Source organism: Passer montanus, unplaced genomic scaffold (genome assembly GCF_014805655.1).
Source record: "Passer montanus isolate IOZ18808 unplaced genomic scaffold, ASM1480565v1 scaffold46, whole genome shotgun sequence".
Taxonomy (NCBI): Eukaryota; Metazoa; Chordata; class Aves; order Passeriformes; family Passeridae; genus Passer; species Passer montanus.
In genome coordinates, this window is record NW_024369485.1 from 3186125 (window position 1) to 3210192 (window position 24068).

The 24068-nt window shown below is 44.0% G+C and overlaps 1 protein-coding gene across 1 annotated transcript in view; it reads right to left on the reverse strand.

The window, feature by feature from the left end:
• Positions 1–1461: 1461 nt before the first annotated feature.
• The window catches only part of LOC120508207 (protein LYRIC-like), a 30884-nt gene continuing 8277 nt past the window's right edge, over positions 1462–24068 (reverse strand). The window contains exons 3-12 of the mRNA XM_039721579.1: positions 21283–21342; positions 20006–20096; positions 17591–17659; positions 15561–15776; positions 14585–14659; positions 12917–13015; positions 6313–6416; positions 5507–5626; positions 4103–4232; positions 1462–3659 (exon numbers count right to left, since the gene is read on the reverse strand). Of these exons, the coding sequence (XP_039577513.1) occupies positions 3604–3659; positions 4103–4232; positions 5507–5626; positions 6313–6416; positions 12917–13015; positions 14585–14659; positions 15561–15776; positions 17591–17659; positions 20006–20096; positions 21283–21342 (1020 nt within the window). The 3' untranslated portion in view covers positions 1462–3603. The remainder of the gene's footprint in view (positions 3660–4102; positions 4233–5506; positions 5627–6312; positions 6417–12916; positions 13016–14584; positions 14660–15560; positions 15777–17590; positions 17660–20005; positions 20097–21282; positions 21343–24068) is intronic.

The window sequence follows — 24068 nt, forward strand, 5'->3', positions numbered from 1 at the left end:
GAAAAATAGAGCAGACTGTGTTTAAGAGAAAGTGGAAACTTGAAGCCTTGTATTTCGTCATTTACAGCTGCTGCTGTAACAATTAATTGCTTGCCCCTAACCAGATCCTAGATGTTTGCCAGCCACACTTCATCCTGCCTCCCACGCTGTGGCTGCACCAGAGGCTTGATTTCCAGCCTCTGGGCCATTTGCAGGCATGTGGAGAGCTTTTGGCTGTCCCTAAGGCAAGTGCCCCACAAGCAGCTAATAAATTGCTTTGGGAAAAGGCAGGGGGTGCCAGCTGGACCTGGCCCATGAACTGGCAATTAGACTACACTGGGTTATTGAATGACCAGAGAGAACTGCTCTCGATTTACTCTTCTAAGGGATAACATTCAGTTGTAGCTCAAGCAATGCTTCAGCATGTTGGGGGGACGTTGAATCTTCTGTCTGAGGATTTTCAATAGTCTCCAGCTAGCAAAGATCAGAGACTGGGAGAATGCACACATCCAGCACACCCATTTAACCCTCCCGAAGCCAGGAGCAGCAGAGCAGGCTGGTGATCTGCACAGCCTCTGTCCTAAAAGCACAGAAACCAGGGATTCACCTGAACTTGGGGTGATGAAGGGGAGTTTCTTAAGGAACTCAAAGCTTTGTCTGATTTTCAAAGCATCTGCAGAGACCATTTATTAAACAGTGGGATGATTTTTCAGCCTCTGACAACTGGGAAGTGAAGGAATGGAAGTTGACAGAGTTGCTTAGAGCTTTGTGTTCTGATTTGGTTTTTGTAAATTCAGTTCTGTCTGAAGAACACTTCTGCATCCCTGGGAGCCTGTGCAGCAGCACTGCTGGGGGACAGGAAGGCTCCAGGCACTGCCACAGCCATATCAAACAAGCAACAACCAACATACCCTTTCCTAACTGCTGACAAAATAGATTAATCACACAAGCATGCTGTACATTGCCACCTAGTTTACCCCAAAAGGTGCTTTTCAATTATTTAGGAAAGCCTAATGATCAAGAATATTTAGTTGTAGAATTGTATTCTTTTTTGCCTACATAAGAGTGTGGTATTAAATGATGTTCTGCTGTAAAGTATTGAGCCCATCTCTGTATTACTGTGATGACTTCCCAGAGGTGAAACAGTGAAGCCAGAAGGAAAATGCAGGCCTCAGACACCACTGAAGTCAGGAAGAGGGGTACTAAAGAATTTGACAGAAAAACAGTAATATAATTTGCTGCTGCTTGTCATCAGCACCTCAGTCAGCTTGTCAGTGTTATAGGTCTGGATTGTTCTTTCATCCCAACAACAAAAGAATGTCACTAGGATTTCCTAAACATTGAAGAGTTCAGATGAAGGGAATCTCTTAAAAAAATTTATAGTACCTTAAAAAAGCTTGAAAATTGAATGGTTCTAGGAAAAAATACATGCTCTTACTCACACACATACAAATTAAATAAAACAGCTCATGAGTGTTGGGCTTTGGACAAAAGTTTTAATTTTTTATTATAAAAACAGTGACATTTGTAATACTGAAAAATGTTGAAATAAAGCATAATTACAAAGACATCAAAACTTTTATAAGCAGATATAGAGAAAAAAGCAGAAGAACTCTGTAGTCCACCAATCTTGTGAGCTTCTCTTTTTCTCTTTTTCTTCTTTCTTTCTGTTTTGGATGACAGAGGTTATCTTCAATGCTAAGCAAAGGCCATGGGCAACATCCTGGCCCCAATGAGGTCAATGAATGTTTTCCATTGGCTTCAGAGATAGCAGAACTTTGTTCATTACCCACATACTCATTACCACATCTTCTAAATCCTTGAACTTGCAGTACCTGTTCCTCCAGCGAGGCCATGTATTTTCTTGTTGTGCATCTATTCCAAACCAGCTACTTTCCCGATAAAAGCTCTTTGGTCTGTTCAGTCCATTCATGAACTGCCAATATTTCGCCTACACTGAGACACAAACATCAAGATGTGCAGATCCTAGACAGTGGGCTGCTAAGTGGCATCAGTTAAAATTACCCCTCCCCTGCCTTCTGAAACAACCCTACTGTGCTAAATTTCAGGGCACACAGTACAGCTAACTACCCCAAAAATCACAGCACAAGAGAACTGCCCTTCAACATATAGTAGCTAAACTCTAAACACAAATACATTGCTGCAGTTAATTGCTTCTTTGAAGGGTACAGCTGATCTGACAGCTATGCAACAGATGAAGGCCATCAGGGAAAAGCGTTGAGCTGCAAGTAAAGCTTAGACAAGCTGGGATCAGGGATCAGGGATGCAATGGCAGAAGCACAGAGCTCTCCTCTGGCTCCATGATGCAAACAGGAGTGCAGCTGTGGCAGTGTAAAGCCATGGACATCCCTGGTTATTCACTGTGCTAGTGAGGAGTTTCACAGCATCAGCCCAAAGCCCACGAACGTGCACACATTGAACATGCATTAGTAACTGTCCCCCACCATCTCCAAAGGCACAGAGTCAGATGCAGATGGAGATGTCAGAAAAACGATCTCATCCTTCAAGGCAGCGCTTCTGGGATGGGTCAGGCACAGTCTCAGGACTGTCTACCAGCTACAGAAGACATCCCCAGCTACCACCAAAGCTGCAGCTCCTCTGGGGATAAAGGGCTTCTGCTTTTAGTGGTGTCAGTTCAGCTTTGTTTATAAACCACAGTATTCTGTTGTAACACATTCTCCTCCATACTATGAGCCCTCTGACAAGGAGAAATACCCTTCAATAAATACTAAACTGACTTAAAAACTTAATTCACAAATTTCGTTTCTATTAGAATATTCAAGTGACAAAATGATAAAAAACTTCCAAACATCAGATTAAGAAGAATTTTTTTTAAAAGTTACTCAGTCTACTCTAAGTACAAATGCAACATGCTTTGGACATACAGACTTTAAACTTTAGCCCACCATGAAATCCAGGGGGAAAAATGGATTTGGACCATCTTTCCAAAAAACTTAAAAACCTCCTGTAGAATATTTCTTGAGGAGCAAACTAGTCTGATGTGGGGTAAAAAGTATAAATATGGCAAGGTAAGAGGCAAAAGTCTGACAATAGCAGCCACCAAGGATTTAAGAGTTAGGAGGCTGGAGAATGATCCATGTAATTCTCCCTTTGTTTCTGAACAGTGCTTCCTTCTGTACATTACTAGCCTGTCGATGAGCACCTCTGCAAAAACGCCAGAGGAGACCAGACTAGCTGGTGGATCCTCCATGGGACCAAAGTACAATCACAGCCAGGTACAGCCCAACTATTTCTACAATGGCATAGAACACTACAAGTTGACAAACAACGTGACAGCAAAAAACTGAAAGGACTTAATGCAACCAGTCAAACCCCATTCAACAGCTTTTGATCAAGGGCAGCAGCTTGCAATGAACAGCCACTCTGTTTCCAAACCACCTCCTGTGCACAGCCTGCTCCCTCTCTCTGCTCTCACACACACACGCTCTCTGGCTCACTGCTCCTCTTCTCTTCCTCTCGCTGGGAGGTCTCCCGGAGCCTCTCTTTGCCTGGGGCTCAGCGGCATCGCAGAAAGCAGAATCCTTGCAGCTCCTTGGCATGTCTGCCCCATCAGGTTAGCACTCTGGCAGGGACACAGCTCCCTCAAGTCTCTTTCTTCATTTTCTTCCTCTTCCTCCTCTCCTTTTTTCCAGGTACACCTGCCATACAAATAGCAGGGACAATGCAATTGCATCCCTGAGAACTGGTGGCTTTTTGCCTGATGAAGTGGATTTAAGGGTTCTTAGATGTGTTTTACAAGGGCCACCTACTTTCAAGGGTAATTCAAAATCATGGGGGGAATCAATGTTTTTAGTGGGCTCAAACTCACTCATATTTGCTTCTGTTTCATGTTAAAAAGGGCTGTGCATAAATTACGGTCACTAAATGCAATAGTGGCTTTTTTTTGCTCAGTAACTCTAAGAGGAACAGCAACAGGTATTTGTCAGAATAGCCTCTGAGTAATACAGAGCCTCTCAAAGAATTAAAATATGCAGCTAAAGGAGAAGCATTTCACATATTCACTTAAAAATGCATTTGTGAACACTTCTTAGATTACACATTATTCTGAAAATTCATCAGATGTGCAAAAACAATCACTTACCATTATTGGGTGAATTATTAACAATGTCCAAGGATTTTTCGAAGGAAGCACTGACTGCATCACTGCTGTCTTTTGTAGATATCAAGTCCCTGGGGCCTTCTTCCATTCTTGTTTGCAAACCTTGCTGGGGCTTAATTGAAACAATATGCTTCACTAAGCATATGAGTTAAACGAAGCATATGCAAGTACAAAATATGAGAGAAAATGTCATTACTGTGGGGCATTTAAAGAAACTGCAGGACAAATTAATTTTTATATGATTAGAATAGTTTGCCATGTTATCTACCCATCTCTTATTTATTTGTTTTAGAGGGGATTAAAGTGTTGAAATTGTCTTTCAGTGTTATTTTTCCGCTTCTCCCAGTGAACAGAAGAGCAGCAAGAAATACTGAGATAAAAGTACTGTCATTGTGTAGTGACACTGAAGAGTAAGATGTGCCCAGTGACTGCTAAATGACTAGAGTCCACAGAAACACTGGAGGTAGCAGAAGGAGTGTGATGAGCAGCTTTGTAGATCTGGCTTTATAAGTAATTTCATTTTTTAAGTCCAAAAAGGATATAAAAAGGTATGGCAGCACTGGGGGAACTGACAGGATGTCCTAATGATTATGACTGTGGTCAGTCAGGTAGTTAAAACCTTTCCCTTAAAATGGGAACATCAGGAGATCTGGGAGCAAAATTGTCTCAAGGATCATGAGAGACCACAGTGGGTGTGAGGGGAAGACAAATGATTTTAAAAAAAAGCAGCTGTACGTGTCCAGAAAAATGCATTCTGTGACAAGTGAATGAAATACAATTTGGACATTTCGGGCATTCCCCCCACAATTTCTCATTTCACTGAGCACCAGTCACAGGCAAGCACTGGTCCAAAAGCTAGCCAACATTGTTCCTGTGCTCTTCCCATCCCAAATGAACTGACATTCTCCACAGCCTTTCTCTGTTGTACTCTGAGACATTTTTCTCTCAATAAGCTTTTTAGTGGTATAACAGTGGCCTTGTTTTATCTTCACTGACTTTTGGGAACCACCTTTTCATTACTGTTGATATCTCTGGGTGGACCTTCAGCTACAGATGAAACAGGCCAATTGTACACTAAATTTGGAGTGCATCTGGTAAATGGAAATCATGGAAAAAATGTTTAGGCAGAGGCATTCCAAGTTTAGTGCACAAAATTCTGTACTGCAAAATCAAAGTGTTTTGAAAATATGTTAGGGAATACCATGTTGCAAAACTCCACTGTTCACTGTGCTCATAACTTCTTTTTATGTGAAGACAGGGAGAAAAGAGAAGAGAAAGGCAGAAGACAGAGAGGAAGAAAAGTCTTCCTTAGGTCATCCTAACAGAGAGGAGTTCCCCTCTGCTAATGGAAAACCAAACACTGCTCTTGGAATACAAAGTACTCACATGTCTCAGTCCAGCTCCACCCTTTGCTTCCTTCACCTCCATTTTCTTCTTCTTCCGTTGTGTTTTGCTTTCAGGTCCAGAAAGACAGAAACGAATGCCTGCTTTCCCTTTTGGCAAATCCTGAAAGCATCAGAGATTTTGTAAAAGGAGTCATGGAACAGCTAGTTTTGTTTTTTTCAAGAAAACTGATTACCTCCAGGAGTGTGTGGTGACAATGCACAAGTGGGGCTCTCTCTCTGCATAGGTGCACACCTCAGCTTAACACATCTTTGCGAAAAGCTCAGCCTGCTCTTCCCACTGCTGCCCGAAGGGAACATTTCCCTGGGCTTCTAGAAAGCATTTAAACAACAAAACTTGTGCTTCTACTTCTCCACCCAAGATACCACTGTATCACTGTCACCAAACCCTCTTATCAGCACGCTTACATAAATATGTCCTGGCTGCTCGAGATGCTGTGAAGGCTGTGTCAGCTCTGGACTCCACACCTCTTTTAAGGTCTGGGTATTTGAGGTCAGCAGCAGTAGGGTGCAAACACCCAAAGTTTGCTGCTCAGGACAGTGATACCAGGGGGATGATGAACTCCCAGAACCAGCCAGCTCCCCCCAGCCCATCTCATGCCTCCTGCAAGTGCTTTCCCCAGCTCCAGCTATCTCAGACAGCTGAGGCAGGGACCATGCCAAGCACTTCCTCCCAGCATGAGAAAACCCTCACAACTGAAGGAGTCTGGCTCCAGGGCTGGACTGGAGACCCCAATGTGGATGAGACTGACCCCAGGTCTCCCTTGGCTATCAACAGCATTGCCTCACCTTCTTCTCATCCCTTGCCTGATGCTCCTCATCTCCAGTCCAGTTTCCCCACTCCTCTGTGGGAGCCTTCCAGTCAGAGTCCAGGTCAATCACTGAAGGGTCACCTATCAGGGCAAGCATACAAATGGGTTATGTTCAAATCCATACTACTTCCCTCACATGAATAGCACAAATGCTGCAAAAATACCTGACGTCTTCTTGCTTGCTCATGTGATATTTGGATGTGCATGTATGAATGTCTTAAATGTGTTAAAACATTTACAAATTTATTTTAAAAATGTATTAAGACATATACATTAACTGCCAATTGACAATTAGTGACAGCACTCTTCAGGACAGGAGAAAAATTAAAGAAGGGCAGAAAAGCACATACAAAACCAAAAGCCCTTCCAGCCTGCACTTCAAGAAAACAAGCTTTACAAAACTAATAATGTGGCTTGTCAAATATTTCCTTTTAATTTTATGAAGAAGGATTGAGACATATCCAGAAACACTGGCAGACACAGCAGGCTCAACTGTTCAATTCACTGCAACACACCGTCCTCTGGGCAATTATTCATATGGAAGAGTAATATTAACAAAGGATTTGTGCATTCATTATTGCTCTCGTTGGTGTTCTCTTTCTTACAGAAAATAGAACCAAGTACGTTCTCAACTTCATCTTCCTTTTCTATTTTTTTTTCTTGAATGTAAGCCAGAAAAGCACCATCCCAGCACTGATTTTCAAACCTCCTTAAGATACAATTCTAAATAGGCATGAAATAGGGAACACCTACCCTGCAGCAATTCTGATAATTTCATGGGAACTGGGCAAAAAACTTTTCAAAATCTTTTAGGTTTCTCTATCTTTCAGCATCTGGTACCTTTGAAAATATGGCTGCAAGCCCTCAGCTGCCTCTCCACAAAGCACTGGCAAACTATCCTCAGTCAAGAAGGCAAAACAGACCAGTTTAAATTCTTCACCCAAAATGAATGAGGTGCAAAAAAAGCAGATAAATCAGCATAAGATGTTGAAAGGACTACCTAATTATTTTTTAACAATTTGAATGTAACAGTCTTAAGTCTTATCCTAACAAGAAAAATGACTTTAAAAACACAATATATGTTTGAAAACATATAATAATAACTCTTAGCTGATTACTTCTCTTAAAAAAAAAAAATCCCAAGTGGGATGGAAAAACTTCTACTTGAAGCAGGGCCAAAACCAAAAGCATGCTGGGAATGATAAAAGAAAACTGTTTCCAAAAAGTTGCTCTGACCAGTTTGCTGCCAAATGTTATAAACATGATTATAAACATTGTTCAAGCTTCTCAGTTTAAAATCCATGCCCTCTATATAGACAATATGTCTTTCCTTCTTCAAAAGGGAAAGGAACAACTAATTTTGAATGCATTCCCCCATAAAATTCCATTCCAAAACAGAATTCAGCCTCCTGAGCTGCAAGGCAGCAGCTCTGCGGATGGATGTTCTCGTGGGTGTGCAAACAAAACAGACCATAACTCAACACATGGAAAGCTACAACTGTTGTTTTCACCTTTTTAACTTCTGATATCTCAAAAAGTGCATTTATATATATGCTTCTATACATTAAAATAGTTTTGATGGCAAACTGCCTGCAATGAGCTTACGTTACTGCTTCACCCTTGTCCATGTGGGCATGAAACTTTGCCAGACAGTGGTGACTCTGCCTCATCTCAGAAATACTCCTCCCAAAGTATTGTGTCCTAGGGGTGTTTAAAATCAACTCAGACTAAAATTAAGGGCAATATAAGATTCTTTACAATTTGCTGGATTTGATGGGGAAATCAGATTAAATGTACTTATCCCAAAGCTCTGATTAAATGTACTTATCCCAAAATTCTGACTTAAAATCTCTTCTGTTGTGTAGCGTATTTCCCTTCAGTGACATCTCCCACAGTGCCTTTAAACTTTGAATATTCTCTAGTATTTTTAAATCTGATTCTCCTTGGGTCATCAATTATCTCCCAGATTAAAACTGATCAGTAATTTCTGTGAACACAAGCACTAAAAGGAATGTGCCATGCAGCAGCAGCATGTGCCCCTGCTCCCCATGTGGGTTTACCCCTGACAGAGGTGATATCTCTCTCAGCACCAACACAGACCAACGTCTTGGCAATTCTTGCTGTTCATTTTTACAAAAGCAATGCTGTTAAATGTAATTTTCCAGTTAAGTTCTTGCTTGCAACCCACCCCAGTCCTCCAGCAAACTCCACCCAGACAAAGCTGTACTTTTCTGTTGGCAGCAAATATTTGCAGAGTGCATTTCAAGGCCAAGGTGGTTTCTATGTACCCCATGCAATGAAAACAACATTGAAGGTGTCTTCAGAAATCAGGGAGGGTGCCAGCACCTCTGCAGGCAGAAAGTCCATCCCAGCACCACTACCTGAACACCCGTGGTCTCCAGTCTCTCTCCTGGGTAATGAGGAACTTCCACGGACAGGGAGTGGAGGGCTGTGCTCTGGGGGTGTTGGGGAGCAGGCAAACAGGGCCCCACAGCAGCAGGATCTGGTCAAAAGGGACAGTCAGCAACTTCTCTGTGCCTGCTGATAGATAGGGTGGAGTACAGTACTGTACAGGCTGAACCTAATTATCTGGCCTGGAAAATGAAACTGGAAAGTACTGCAGCAAAACTCAGTCTGTGTCACCAAGAAGGGGATTAAAATTTTTCTTATTCAGAGTTGCACATTTGGGTTCTAATCTACCAGCATTTCTCTTGCATGCTGTCACAAAATTTGGGCAGCAGAAAATTAAGGGAGGTTCATCTGGCAGGGCAAACCCCTCAGTAGGCTGCATATTGTCTATGGCACTGAGCTTTTCTGTGGCTGCTGTAGAAAACCCATCCCTTTGCAAAGTGCAGTTTACTTCCCTAACATAGTCCTAACCCAAATCCTTGCCAAGACATCACTTGTAAAGTGTAATACATTCAGTTGAAATGGGTAGATAATTTCCAGTGTAAAGCCTGAAGTTCTGTGTTAGAGGTCAATAGCTGGGTGGAAGAATCCCTTATTTGGCACCTTCCTTCAGCATAATTCAGAGAGGCAAAATATCAAATAAATTCCAGACTGAAGACTTCTTTTAGTGGAAAAAAGGCTACTGATTGCCATAAAACAAAAGAATTACAATTGATTGTAACTCTGGAACAGAAGGAAGGTTGGGAGTCAGGAGATACAGGGTCAGAAGACGCAGAACTTTTCTTAAGGTTATAGGGAAAATTTGCTTTGGCAATCAAGAAGGATTCCTTGGGAGGATGCCAAGACACAGATAAAAAGTGACTCTCGTGGTCATGAGCTGTTGCATTTGCAAAGCAGAATGTGGATTTTCTGAGATTGCACTGCGCTGTTGCCAAAGCACAGGTCCGCTGCACTTGGAAGCAGATGCATGGGATAAAATTAGTATTGCCTTGCCTTGGAACCAGACACAAGTGCTCTGAAACAGCCCAGCCCGCACTGTGTGGGTTACATGTTTTATAACAGCACAACCAGCCACAGCTTGGGATGCATTCTGTGGGACAGCAAAGCTGTAGTGCATAAATGTCACCAAAGGGGCAGTGGCAGATGTGTGCCATAGGTACACAAAGGAAGCACATGCAAGTAAAGCTTCCAAGGCAGAGGCAGGAGGATCAAGAGCAACCCTGCAGAAGAAGCAAGAAAGGCACCTGGTGAAAGCAGAGCACCTCCTAGGCTCAAAAATGAAGTGAATTATGTCAGGACTGGAAGAGGTTCAGCCCCCTTTGAAATAAACTAATTCTTTGTGACAGGAATTAAAAGCATGCAAACACTAATGATGAGTAAGGAGGAAAGATGATGAGCAAAGCTTCCCACTTTGGGGCCCTCTTCCCTCATGGCAGTCCTGGCCACCTCAGCCTGCTGGTGGGACTGCTGGAACTGCAGCCATCAGTGCTGACCCTCAACTGCAGCTGAAGCCCAACAGGCTTCAACTCCAAGGCACTGAATGCCCCCAGCTAACAAAGGCTTAGATTGCTAAGGACTAATTGTTCAAATATGCAGAGAAAATGACTGATGATAGAATGAAAATTTCAGAATCAGTGAGGTTGGAAGTGGCCTCTGAAGATTGTCTAGTCCCACCTCATGTCTCTCAGAGGGCTCAGCTACAGCAGGTTTCTCAGGAATGCAGCAAAGTTTTTAATATTTTGAAGGGGTGGAAATTCTTTAACCTCTCTGGGCAAACTGTTCTGTTGCCTGATCACTCTCCCCAAAAAAAAGCTTTCACTTATAGATAAGTGGAAATTCACTTCTTACCCATTTGCCTGTTTCCCACTCTCCAGGCCATGACCCCATCAGGTGCTCATACACAGGCTGGGCTTGTGGACCTTCTCCAGTATATCCCTGACTGTCTTGTACTGGGGAGCCCAGAAATGGACACAGGACTCCAGATACAACAATAATTGAGAATTAACCACCAGCAAACATGTATCATTAATGAATGTCAACACAGGAGTGTGTTGTTTGGAAACCAGCCTGATTGAGAGTATTTTAAATATTCCAAAAGCGACTGTCCACTTCCCTTTACCACTAACTCCTCTCTCCCTCTGTATATATGCTTTCAGTTGTGCTAACACTTAAATCTCAAGCCTTTTGTAAGTGAGGGTGTTGTTATTGCTGGTACTTCACAGAAAGATAACCTGATGTGGAGCAGGGAGGAGGCCAAGGCAGCTCCACGAGCCAGGCCAGAGGCAGGAGTCCAGCATCCAGCTCCTTCAGCTGTACCAGCCCAGCACAGAACAAAGAGACTCATTACATGTACTGCTCTGGATTTGATAAAATGACCCCAGGTCATATTTAGGCTATGAATGGCTTTTTTTTCAAAGTTCCCAAGCCTGCAAGAGCTAACATGCTGTGTTTAACTGTCTAAGAGCTCATTTTGCTTGCAGCGCCAACCTTAATGCCAACCATTACCTCATCTAAATTCAGGGAATACATGTTCTTGACACACCCCTCCCCTGCATCAATAGCAAGGCTGATGATTCAAAGGATAAAAAATACCAGGACAAAAAAGCAAGCTGTAAGACAGACTGAATCCTCTAAACACTTCTGCTCTGATGTTTGCAGAAGCAAGCTCCTGAGTTTGCTTCTATCGTTCTACTCTCAGACAGATATGGAACTCCAAAAGCAGAGCTCTGCTTGGCTTTGCAAGTGCAGATCAAGCCCAGAGTGTGCCAAGTCTGACATGTGCTAAATGCAGTGCAAGGGAATGCTGCTGAAGAGCTGCCCACACTGCCTCCCTCCATCCCGCGTGGGCGCCACGGGGCTCCGAAGTTGGAAAGGACCAAGCACCCTTTGCAGCAACGCAGGGGTAAAGAAACACAGCACCAAGGGAAGGGAAGGCTCAGGGTTGGGGTTTTTATTTTTATTCTCTTTAAAGCAAACTGTGTTATTTATAAAATCACGGCCAAAATGATGCATCTGCTGCAGAGCTTCAGTTACCGCTGGGCAGAGAAGCAAGACAACCACAATCTTTTCTCCTTAATGCATTCCACCCCTCTGGGTTCTCCTGCAGTTAAGCAATCAGAGCAGCTAGAGCACAAAGAGGTTTGCTCAGTTCATCAGCCATCACTCCTGCAAGAGCAAGGAAAGGCCTCCCAACAACAGGGGTATATATAAATACTTCACTCAATCCTGACCAAAAGGTCAAGAGAAAAGGTCATCTAATACCCACACTGTTCATGCCAAATTATTCCAGCCACTCAGGACCCATGCTTGCCTTTCTTTCAAAACTACAAAAATACCCATTACCAATCCTAAAAAGACTGAAATCCTGACTGCCACAATGCACTGGAGCTGTATTCTGCATCTGGGTTCAGGGCATTTCCAAGGAAATTTAAAACTTTGGCAAAGGTACACGGAGCTTGCAAAGCACCCTGTCCTCCCACGTCTCTCCCCAGCCACCCCACTGAGCCCAGGCTGCAGCTGCCTGGAAAAGGCCACTCAGCTCCACCTTCCCACACAACCATGGGAGGGAAACACAATGCTTCAGTTATGAAAACCAAACACAGCTTTGAACTCGTTTCACAAATTCAGTAATCCGAGTTGACTGCTAACACATGGGGTTTTTTGAAACACAGAGCCCATCTTGCTGCGTGTGGCTCAGGAGGTCCCTGACCCGCTCTCTGCAGGGTGTGGGGAGGGATTGCCCTGTGCTTGCCCTGTTCCTGAGCTTATCTGCCCGCAGCTGATAGCGGGGCACTGCTGGAGAGCCTGCAGACAGCCCCCTACAGCTCCTGCTGCTGCCCAGGAGCCCTAGTCACACTTTGCACCAGTATGTATGCACCAAAACAGACTGTACCTTCTGCATTATTTGTCTTTCTTCTGAGGGATGACATAAATAAATAAAATGCACTTTCTTGCCCTTCTCAAGGGTTCCACGTGGATAACTGCTGGCCTGACCGAGCTCACAGCAGCTCTGGGCACCTGCTCAAAACCAGACCCACATGGGATTTCTCCCTGACCAGCAAATGAGCCACATGGGAAGTGGACCCTGATGTCTGGGGCCTAGGGAATGCACTGAAGAGAGTTCCTGCATTGGTGCACTTGTCTGTCTACAGAAAAAGGGCAAAGAGACATACCCTGCCCCTGCCACGCATCATCTGCTGGGAGGAAAGTCGAGCTGCCATGCCAACAGCATCTGGAAGGACTGTCCTCAGATGATTTACTCTTCACGTTATCTGCACACAGGAAAGCATCTTCATTAAGAAATTAAACCAAAAAAAGCCCAAATCCCAAACCTAAAAGATAATCACATAGGTATATTCACATTATTAAAAGCAATTAATCATGCCTCTGTCTGCTCGCTATGTCACGATGCCTGGATGTTATGTAATTTAAGCCACACATTAATCTATGCTTCTCATCACTGTGGATTTATTAACAAAGGCTGGATGAGGACACTACATGCATAAGTTATTAAAAACAACTCCCTCAGGAGTGGCTACACTAACAACATTCAGAAAAGTAAACTTCTAGCACATCTCTGTTGGGGACCTAAGGAGGGAGCTGTAATTCCTGCAGAACAAAAGCTGCATCCAGAGGATCCAGCTCCAACTCCCACCATCTTCAGTGAGAAGGATTCTGCTCAAGCTAACAGAAATCTGTAATTACCAAATTAATTGCTCTATGAAAGAGCACAGGTGAGAGAGCTGCTGGAGGAAAAAGTTGCTTTGATGATTACTTTCAGTAACTAAAGCAACCAGTAGGATTCATGCCTCCCTGAATGACTCCCCTCAGCCCTTCCTAAGGCCTGTACATAACAGATTAGGATATTCTTCATATCTTTCATAAATCAAGGACTTTTCCTTTCTTCCTTTCACCTAACGAACTCTGAGGTTTATGCAGTTGTGAATCAGTTTGGTTTTTTGCTGCATAAATGCAGATGTTAAAAAATATTTCTCCTTGTTGAGTACTAATACATTAGAAACTGCTTGAATCCACTGACAAAGTATTGGAAAACAGATGGTTAAATATGGCATGTGTTGTATTAATTGCCTTATCTGGCTTTAGAAGCTGATTTCATCATTCTGGCTAACATCACACACACGGTCTTGTGCACAGATATCTATATGTATCTATGCTTGTCTTTAGCATCTCTGATAGATTCAGGACCAGACTTTGCATTCATCATCCAGCTAAACTTTCAGTCAAATGTGAGTTTCTGGTGGGCAGGGAATGTATGAACCAGGGGTGTGTGCAGTCAATCAGTGAAGACTGACAGTTGCAAAGATGCAAAGTGGAAGCCAGAAACGAGGCTTAAAACAAAATAAGGAGATGTTCCATCCTTCTCAAGGCCACGCAGGGAGAGGCTCAGGCAGGAAATCCCTCACTGTGCTGGATGAGAAGCTGCTGGCTAGGCAGCCTCTAACACAGCCTTTCCAAGCTGCACATTCACTCTCTCCCTCAGTCTGAAATTCTCTCAATTTGTTGGTTATCAGAGCACAACAGAAACCTTCTGTGTGAGTCAACCTAAGAGAAAGAATCTGCAGGGGAGGCAGTATTTTTTTTAATTGATTCCAAGATGACTACATGAGTTTGGAAAGCACTCAACAAAAGGTTCTGGTGTCGCTCCCTGAAACACTGGTGTGCTGGATTGCAGATGCAAGCAAGCTCTGCAAGGCACAGTGAGTAATGAGATGTGGCTCCAGAGGAGAAGACCCATGTGTGATCAATGAGAGCTGCTTCAGCCAAGCAGCTAGGAAAGTGATAGAAGAATTCAGATAGAAGTACAACGAGAGGCCACTCACCTAAATCCCTGGAGAGATCTGACAATGTTCCAAAGGTCACAGGGCAGGATTTTACATCTGCAATATCCCAGGTTCCTGAATTTAAAATGCAAACAAACAGTAACCCAAAATCTGATGTCATGGTCACAGTTTCCACCTCAAGCTCCCAAGCTCATTACAGCCCTTCCATGTTCTCTTTATTCCAAGCCTACATCCACTGCTGTTGCTGGACAAGCATCAGGGAAGGAGAAATCACCTTTATGGACAGAGGGAGTCCAGCCCCATCACCATGTACACCTTCTCACACTTTCAACATGCATGTCACACCATCATGGCACTTCTCTGAAGTTCCTCACTCCTCTGAACCGAAGCCCCCTTTATGCACTGCTGGCAAAGTTGTCATCATGTATTGGAATTTGGCCTTTTGAAAGCATTAGAGTAAAAATGGTAATGTCCTCCCCCATCAACCCTGTACATTGCAAGAAAAGGACTCTAGCAGAGAAGGCAACTCACATGAGAGCAACCTAAGAGCATTTTCTGAATCATCAGAGTCCTGGATTACTGCTACTGAAGGTGAGTCATCATGTGGCCTTAATATACCATTCAGTTCAGCCACCATGCTCAATTAATCACTGAGAATGTAGTCAAAATCAAATGCTTTTGATTTAGGAATACCCTGCCTTTTCCTTTTTTGAAATACACAGATACAACTAGAGCCTAGCTCTGACCATGTGTGAGCATCCTCAGAAGGCAAGGCTTTGGTTGTAAAAGACACAAATAGTACCTGTGGGTAGAAAACAACTTGCACCTAGCAAGGAGTTCCTGCCATAAGGACCCCTCTTTTCACACTGCTGGGACATAAATGACACCTGGCAGGGTCCTGGGGGGGGTGGGAAACACTGTGTGTGCAGGATGAATGTCAGTGGGGCTGCACTCTGATGAGGACACAGCAATTTGTGAAGCTTTCCCTTGGCAATATTGGAATGTCAACACTCACCTACATTGGAGAAAACATCGTCTTCTGACCTGGAGGCTGCCGATTCTTCCCGCAGGGCTCCTGAGCCCCTCAGCACGGTCCCACACTCTGCCTTGGCAAAGAAAGCACCTTTTCCACCACCACCAGTGTCCTCTGTGAGTGGCCACACCACTCTCTTCTCGTCCCAGTCAAAGGCTGGCTCAACTGCTGAGCTACCCAGAGATGCTCTGCTGGGGTCTGCTTGGGAATAAACATTACCACAGGATCACCATTATTTTTAATTACAAGGAAGAGTTTGTTCAGGAGAGAAAACAGAACAAAGGCTGATCTAAACCCATCGGACTATTTCCAACTGAAACTATTTACAGACATGGTGGCAGTGAAGTGCAGCTCCTGGGATGGGACACTGAAGTGGAAAACAGGAAGGCCAATGTGAGAAGAACAGCACCACAGCAGCCTTGGGCATCCCTCCCTGGAGGGCGGGCTCAAGGCCTCCAGAGTCCTGCTGGGGGCCCATAGCAGTAAAGGGAGAGAAAGAGAACAGCTGGACCTCTTGGATGTTGGTCATTCAAGGCTGCTAAAGAAATCAGTGCAGGCATATGAACATTTTTAAAAATGACAGTTATCTCCATCATTTTTGTTCCAAAGGACTCCTCAAGTGTTTCATGACTCCAGCCTTCAGAAGGCAAGGCATTTTCTGGAGCTCTGGTGAGGAGGAGTCCACTGCTGACACCAACTCCACCTTCACACACCTTAATGGTGATGCTGCTGTTTCTCTCCTGCCAGGGAACAGCTGCCAGCACTCGGCAGGGTTAGGGCTTCTTCCTAGATCAGATCTCCCTACTCTGGAAATGCCCATGCCAGCATGATCACAGGCTCAGCATTCTGCACAGCCCAGGCTTCAGGGCTGCACCAAAGACTTCTGGTGCTTCAAATGAGACTTGGTGAACTGAGCTCCCTTTCCTGGGTCCGCAAAGCCCTTAACACCTGCATAACCTTAGAGTTAGTCCCTGTGGGGTTCTGCATGTGGAGCTGGCACCATTGATGACAACAGGTCAACTTACATGAAGAAAGACATGTGGACCCATTCACTTTGCTGGAGAGAAAGAGGACACCTCAGCATCTCCAGCCTTTAAAAACCCTTGATAAAGCTAGAGTTAAAAATCTAAACTCTTGATATTTAACTCTGTATAATTCAAATGATAAAGTGGTCCCAAGGTGTTTGTATATTTTTCTATTGAAATTTCCTGTTCCCTTACCCTTCAATTTTAATAGAGCACCTGAGAGCACTTTAAGAGCCTTATTGCAGACAGTGCACTAACTCACACATATATCCAGCTACATCTCCTAATCCAGCTATGTTTCTCCAATATCCAAACTCCTATCTTAGCTTCTAAATTACCCTAATATTATAAACCTAAAGTTTATTTTGATCATTTTATCACAGATAATGAAAATACTTTCAAATGTCTTAATTCCATTATCTGCTTTCATATAGTGGTTATTATATATAACATGATTAGCAGAAATGTATATAGGCATTAAGTGCACAGCAGGCACCCTGAAATCCTCAGAGAAAAAATATGGAGTGAGCACAAAGTGTTGTTTCATTTTATCTCATTAGGATAAAAGTATATTATAGTTCTGTTATAGTTCTTTAGTCTGGGCAATCCTGGACTAAACCTCTATGGAACTGAGAAAATTATTTGTGTTTTTAAACGTCTATCATCAGAAAACTTCCATCAAGCCACGCAAAAGGAACAAGCCCACGAGACACCAAGCCTTTAGCAGATCTACAATCTACCAGACATCTGCTTTCAAAGCCCTGTGGGTAATGCTGTGTGCTCTGCTGTGTGTTTTAATGAGAGCATGAAGTAAAAGGCAAGCTCCCAAGTAAAAGCTCCCAAAGCTGTTTTTTTCTTAAGTAAATAGCCTCAGTAAGTGCATGGATTCTGCTGCCAAATGATGAATAGAGCAAACAGATGCTGGGCTGTGGGGAGGGGTAACAAGCCCAGCCAGATCAGGTGTGTAAATTGAGCCTGTACATTTACCTTTTTGTTTCAGCCTTTCCTTCCTCAAGTGTCTCTTTTCACGGCTGCTGATCTTGGTCTGCCAAACTCCTGCAACAGAGAGCAAAGTTCATTTTTAAGCTATCAAACAACTTTCTTCATTGCCTTTACTGCTCAGCACCAAGGTAAATAGCCATCTGGAAGCTTCTGATGCTGGCTGTAAAAGAGGCATCAGATCTTGTGCAGCATGTCTCCTGTGTGCAGCCTTTGCTTCCTCTGCAGAGATGTGTTACATAAGAAATCCCCATCACAGACCTGTCTGTTGTCCTGACTCATGCAACTGCACATATTCTCCTGTCCTGTGTGTCAGCCTGATGTGACACCCATTCCCTTGGGGGAGATGTCACAGCAGAGCTCGGCCACCTTGTGTGTCTGACAGTGGGGAGAAGTTAATGTAAATCTTAATCATTAAATAAAGCTTTGATTTACTGGGTTCCTCTACCCCCAAGACTTGTCCTGCAGTGTGGACAGCCTCTCCTACTCAGCTGGTTTAGACACACATTCATTCACACCCGTGGGGCCACATCCTGTCTCCATCCATGCCCTCCATGACCAAGAAGTCAGAGGAGGTGCTGGCAAAAATGGTTAATGAAGGAAGAAACACAGCCCCTGGAGCTGACCAAGACACTTCCTTTCTCTGAAGCATCCCTGAAGAAAACATGAAGCATTCATGTCTGAAAAATGCGTGACACAATTCAGCTGGCTCATCCATTCAAAAATTACAGATCCATTTGCAGAAAGCCTCTGCTGCGTCCCCTTCTCCCCCAGCAGCCTCACAGGCCCCAGGAAGGATTCTGGTCCAACAGCAGCGAGGGCTTCTCTTGCTCTCAGCACCACACTAATCACATTGTAATCTTTTAAGCCCACAAAAGCTTAGAATTTGTTGTTTTCAGTGCAACCCTTGGTGGGGGGAGGCAGAGAGGGGCTCATGGGATGCAATATTTTCCAGTGAAATTCTAGCTGCCTGAGCCTTGCTGGCCTCTGCCAGATTTCTCTGCAGATCTGCTTGAAACAAAGGTCTTGGCTCTGCTCACAGGCGTGCTGCAAGTTGGCTGTGAATTGCCCCAGCACCTTTACCAGCCTCAGTCATGGCACAGCAGTGCTGCTCCATCTGTGTACCAGCACGGCACAGGCCACAGGATTAGGGCAAGGACCCTGCTGACCACTGGGCCTCTGAGCCCAGAGATCCTTCCTCACCTGCAGATTGTCCTCCCTGTGTACACAGTCAGGACCTGGGGAGTGTGGCAGGAAAGCACATGGCCCATGCCAGAGGCTGAAATGTTGTGGTTTATGGCTTAAAGGACTTATCTTTATGAAGGACTTTTGCCCCTTACAGGAAAAGTGCATCATGAAGCTGCACCACCAAAGCCCACCCTGGATGGGCCTCCTGACTGAAACCCCAAACTGTGAGTTAAACCCATAAGGCAACTTGAGATAAGGAGAGTGACACTATTGTTCAGAGCATCTGGAGGAGCACCCACAGCCCAGCCCAGCACCTGCCTCGAGGTGGAGACCACAGCCCCAGGTTTATCAGTGCCAAGCTCACACAGACCCTGCTCCAAACGGGGGAGGAGGAAAGGGTTTGGGTGTGGGGCACAGCCTCTGGCCAGTGAGTGCCATCCTCTGCTGTGCAGACCAGCTCAGCTGTGGGGCCCCTTCACCCCAGGAAAGCCATGTCCAAGGGACACCCATGTGAGGGACAGCAGAGGGGCTGTCATGGCCCTCAAAGGGTCTCCCAAAGGAGCCCCCAGACCCTGCACCAGGGCACTGCACACGATGCAAGAGATCCACAGTGCTGCAAGGGACAGTGTCAAACCTGCCCCCCTCAGGGGAGGCACGTGGGCATTCCCACCTGCCCAAATGTATATCAATTCATGGGATTCTATACTTTAAGGCAGAGGATCCTCACCACCAAGATGGAGGGAAACAACAAGGCATCATTGGAACCCATGGAGGGGTGATACATTCCTAATCTTTGTCACTCTCCTGTTCCCCCACATAACTCTTTTTCCATTTTTTTTCTTTCTTTTATCTTTCTTTCTCTTTGCCTCTTTTACTATTAAATAAAATATATCAATTTTTTATATCAACATCTAAGCTCATTTGGTTTGAATCACATTTTTTGGGTATATTGAAATCTTCCAGGGTTCAATCCATTTTATTCAAAGAGAGTTAGTTCTCTTTACTCCTCTGTAATTTAACCTAGATCACAACAGCATCTGTCCACATAATACATGTCAGAAGGAGCAGGCGATAGAAATAACTCTCAAACTGACAGCTCTCCCCACTAACACAGAACTCTGGAATAGTGGAGAAGGCCTCCCTTTGGACATATTTCATCCCATGTCATTATTTGGTAATATGCATCAGATAATAGAAGAATCAGATCTTTGTTACCTTCTTCCTCTTGCAGTTTGTCTTTTTCCACAGAAAGCAGATCTTTTGGCACTTCCTTATCTGAGCACTGGGTTTTCCTCTTCTTCTTAGGCTACAGTATAGAGATATAGAACAGAAAGATAAAACAAGTATTTGTGATGTTTCATCCGGAAGAAAAAAAGAGTCAGGGCAGTAGTTGTGAAATGGAGACAACCCATGATACTCAGGGAGAGTAGGGGGTTGCTGGAGTCTTTTAAGTGTGTGCAAAAGTCTTCCTGAGCAGATTTTATTGTAAATTCCAAACAAATAAACGCTATTTCTTTGGACCTACAAATCTCATCTTCTAGATTAGAAAGTTCACATTTTAATTCGGGTACCCGCCCTATAGTAAGATTTACATTCATTGTTCTTGAGTTCTAAAGTTCTTTCTCTGAAGGAGGAAAGTCTAAAATATTTACTCCCTTTAAAATCAGGAATGCTATAATCAAGAGTTAGAACCCTGCCAATGCTTAACAAAAAAAACCCAGCCCCACCTTACCACCCACTTCAAACCATGGGACAGCCTATTTTTAATGAAGGTATCTGGAGTTTGCACTAATCTGAAAAGGCACAGAAGTAGCTGTTTTCATACAACTTGATGAAATTGTGGCGCTAACCCTAAACCATAAATTTTGAATGTTCTAGTTTAAACAGTGGCTCTTGACTTTTCCAAGGTGGGAAACCCCTGCCAGAAAATATAGTCCCCCACCCAGCTCAGGGGCTGCTCCTCACTTAGAATCACAAAATAACAGAATGGTTTGGAAGGGACCTTAAAGACAATCCAGTTCCAACACCCCTGCCACCTTCCACTGGACCAGGCTGCTCAGAGCCCATCCAGCCTGGCCTGGAACACTTTCAGGGGCAGGGCAGACAACTTCTCTGGGCAACTCGGAACTTGCTGTAAAGCCTTGGAAGTTCTTTAAAGCCTTAGCCTCTTATTCCACGCCAGTAGAAGTGCTCAATGCCCAAGGTAAAACCCTTAAACAGACACAAGGAAATGTCCTGTCACAGCTGGAATGGAAATACAGGAGATTCCAGCACCCACTTCTGGGCTTGGATGATGAGACCATCCCCCTTGTGGTGGCAGTGACAAACACTACAGTGTGGCTGTGCCAGAAAATTACATGGTCTTATATTCCTGCATCATCTCTTGAGTGCAGCAAACCAAGGAATAACAAACTACCTTAAAAAAAGAACATTCTTTAAAAACAACTGTCTCTTGAAAGATAATACATAAACTCTAAAACTCTTGCTGGTACCTTGAGGAGCTTTTTCTCTCTGATGTTGACTGATGTGATAAGATGGCCATTCACTGGAACCTAGGAGGTGGACAATAACAAAATGAATTACAGTACAAATACATGTGTGTGTATGTGTAAATACATATAGAAATACATTTATTTCAATACCTTCCTATAATACATATAATAGTCTGACAGATAAAGCTAAATATGAGGGCTAGAATTTGTGGCCTTGTTCCAAGTGGAGTAATTTATTCCAAATTAATTAAGATAAAGCTAAATAACCCCCTGTACAAATGAGGGCTAGAATTTGTGGCCTTGTTCCAAGCGAAGTAATTTATTCCAAATTAATTAGTGCATGTTAAGCCTTCATGAATGTAAATCCAGAAACTCTAGAAAGATTTATTCCAAAGCAGACATATTTGTGGTTTATCATAAGATTTGTCTAGGATCAAAGTCGTTTTTCAAATAGGGTAAGCCTGTCTTAAAGAAACAGCATAGACATAAGAGGGCTTATTTTAATATTCTTATTTTTAATTCTTGTTTACCAGTTGGGGTGGACCTTATGTTCCCTCTCAAGTCTACCTGAACAACCAAAATAATAGATTTTATCCTACCTAGATCCAGTAAAGTAAACGATAAATGTTTAAGGACTTTTCAAATTATAGTTTGACTAATATCTCAGCTGTCTCAGAATTCCCTGGGAATTGCCAGCCACCAGCTACAGGGATGGGAGGGTGTAAATCTGCAGCTGAGACAGCAAGGGCCACTGGACACTATGCAGAGCCAGCAGCACCCAAGACAAGGCTGAAGCTCCCTCCCCGTGTGCCTCTGCTTCCCCCTGACACACAGGGCAGCTCGATGCTGGAGGTATGGAACTTCTCTGACTTCTCTGCATTGCTCTCCCTGTGCAATGCAGCTGCTGTTCAGCACTGCCCAGGCTTCCTTCAGCCCGTCAGACCTGTTGGGCTGCCCAGCTGAACCCACATCTCCCAGAAGGGAGCCTGACTCAGGCTGTCACCCTAATCCCTGATCCATCCTCTGCCTCCTCTGCCTGGGACAAGGGGGTCCCTGGCAGGTGAAGGCAGCCCTGCCTGGAGCAAAATCCTCTTGAGTTCAGGTGCCCAGTCCTCTTGGGGAGGGGAAGGCAGCTGATGCTTCCTCCTCCCTCTCCACACTCTCACAGGTCATCTCTGTCCCTGAGATGGGGCCATGATTAGTTAGCAGCAGATCAAATCCTGTGGGTCACTGCCCATGTCTCTCCCCAGCAGACCCAGTGGGGCGGCAGTCCTTCAGACTCCTAATAGTCATCTCTTTGGCATTTTGAGGATTTTAGAGCTATTTTTCGCAAGTCTCAGAAAGGTCTTGTTTGAAGTACATGACAGGCACCAGTATGCGGGCAAATGCTTCATTCCTGCAGGTGTTTGCTTGGAATTACAGACCAGTTACCAGTTACCAGCCCAAGCCCATGGTGGACACAGACCCAGCAGGCTGGTGGTGTTCACCCCAAGGTCCAAAATGATTAGGAGAGGAAGCCCCAAAATTGTGGACTTTGCACACAGACAATACAGATTTGGGGTCTTCCAGTAAAACATCACAGTAGCAGGAGGCAAAACCCTGCCTGTTATATCAGTAATTCCACCAGCTCAACGTTATAAGCTTAAGCCAAAATCTCCTCCATCTCTCCGGCTATCAAATGCAAACAATATAATTGTTTACAATTATGTTATTCTGAACATTAGTAAAATTATTACCTCTCTGTTAAAACCCAGCAACATTTGTTAGTAGCTATCAAGGCTGTCTTGTTTTTTCCCATGGGCACTCTCTTCTAAGCCTCTCAGGTCCATTTACTAGAGGCTCTCCATAAATCCCACCACAAAGCAAATAGTTTTCCATCTCCTGCTCTGCTCAAGGGGAAAATCCCACTCTACCTGCAGCAGGGAGGGAAGCAGCTTCTCACATAAAATGTGGGATATAAAATACAAAACCATATGTATTTTATATCCCACATTTTGGTGAAAATTTTGGTGAAAATTTGGGCATTTTGGTGAAAATGTGGGCATTTTGGTGAAAATTTGAACCACGTAGATGTGGAAAATCTTGAGTTTATATTATTCTTTCTTTCTTGGCATATGTTTCTGTCTATTTAAATGTGTGAAAATACAGACAGATCTTGTCTCAGTGGACAACAATTCCGATGCAATATAGAATCTTGGGAGAATGACTTTTCAATTATATGACAGAACTTCAGGAAAACTGAATTTTATCTGATGAATGCAAGAAGAGGTGACTGGGGGAAGCCAAACAATATGAAAGTGGAATATTCCTTCCTGATGTCATCAAACCCTGGTGATTTCCCAGTTTTCATAATGAAATCTTCACTGTTTTCTAAAATCTTTGCAAATGGACCTCCCAAGTGAAGGCACTTTGCGCAAGACTGCCACCATGGGCACAGAAATAGCAACACCAGCTTAGGAGGAAAGGAGGAGGATGCTTTTTTGCAGCCTTCCAGAAACACACAGATAAGAGGATAAGACACATCCCACCTCCTGTTAGCCTCTCTTTATATCAAGATGCTTCTGCACGAGGGACTACAGGCAGAGCCAAGGAAATGTCAGGATTAAGGACATGAAACTGCCTTCCTCCCCCTGGCTGGGTAAGCGAGCACAGCCCGAGGCTGTACAGGGCCCTCACACAGGCAAGGAGAATCCAGAAGGAACATGCTGAGTGCAATAGAGGATCAGGGAAGATGCAAACGATATTGGCTCTGGGTCAGGATCATGTTCCTGGACCTTTTCTCTGTA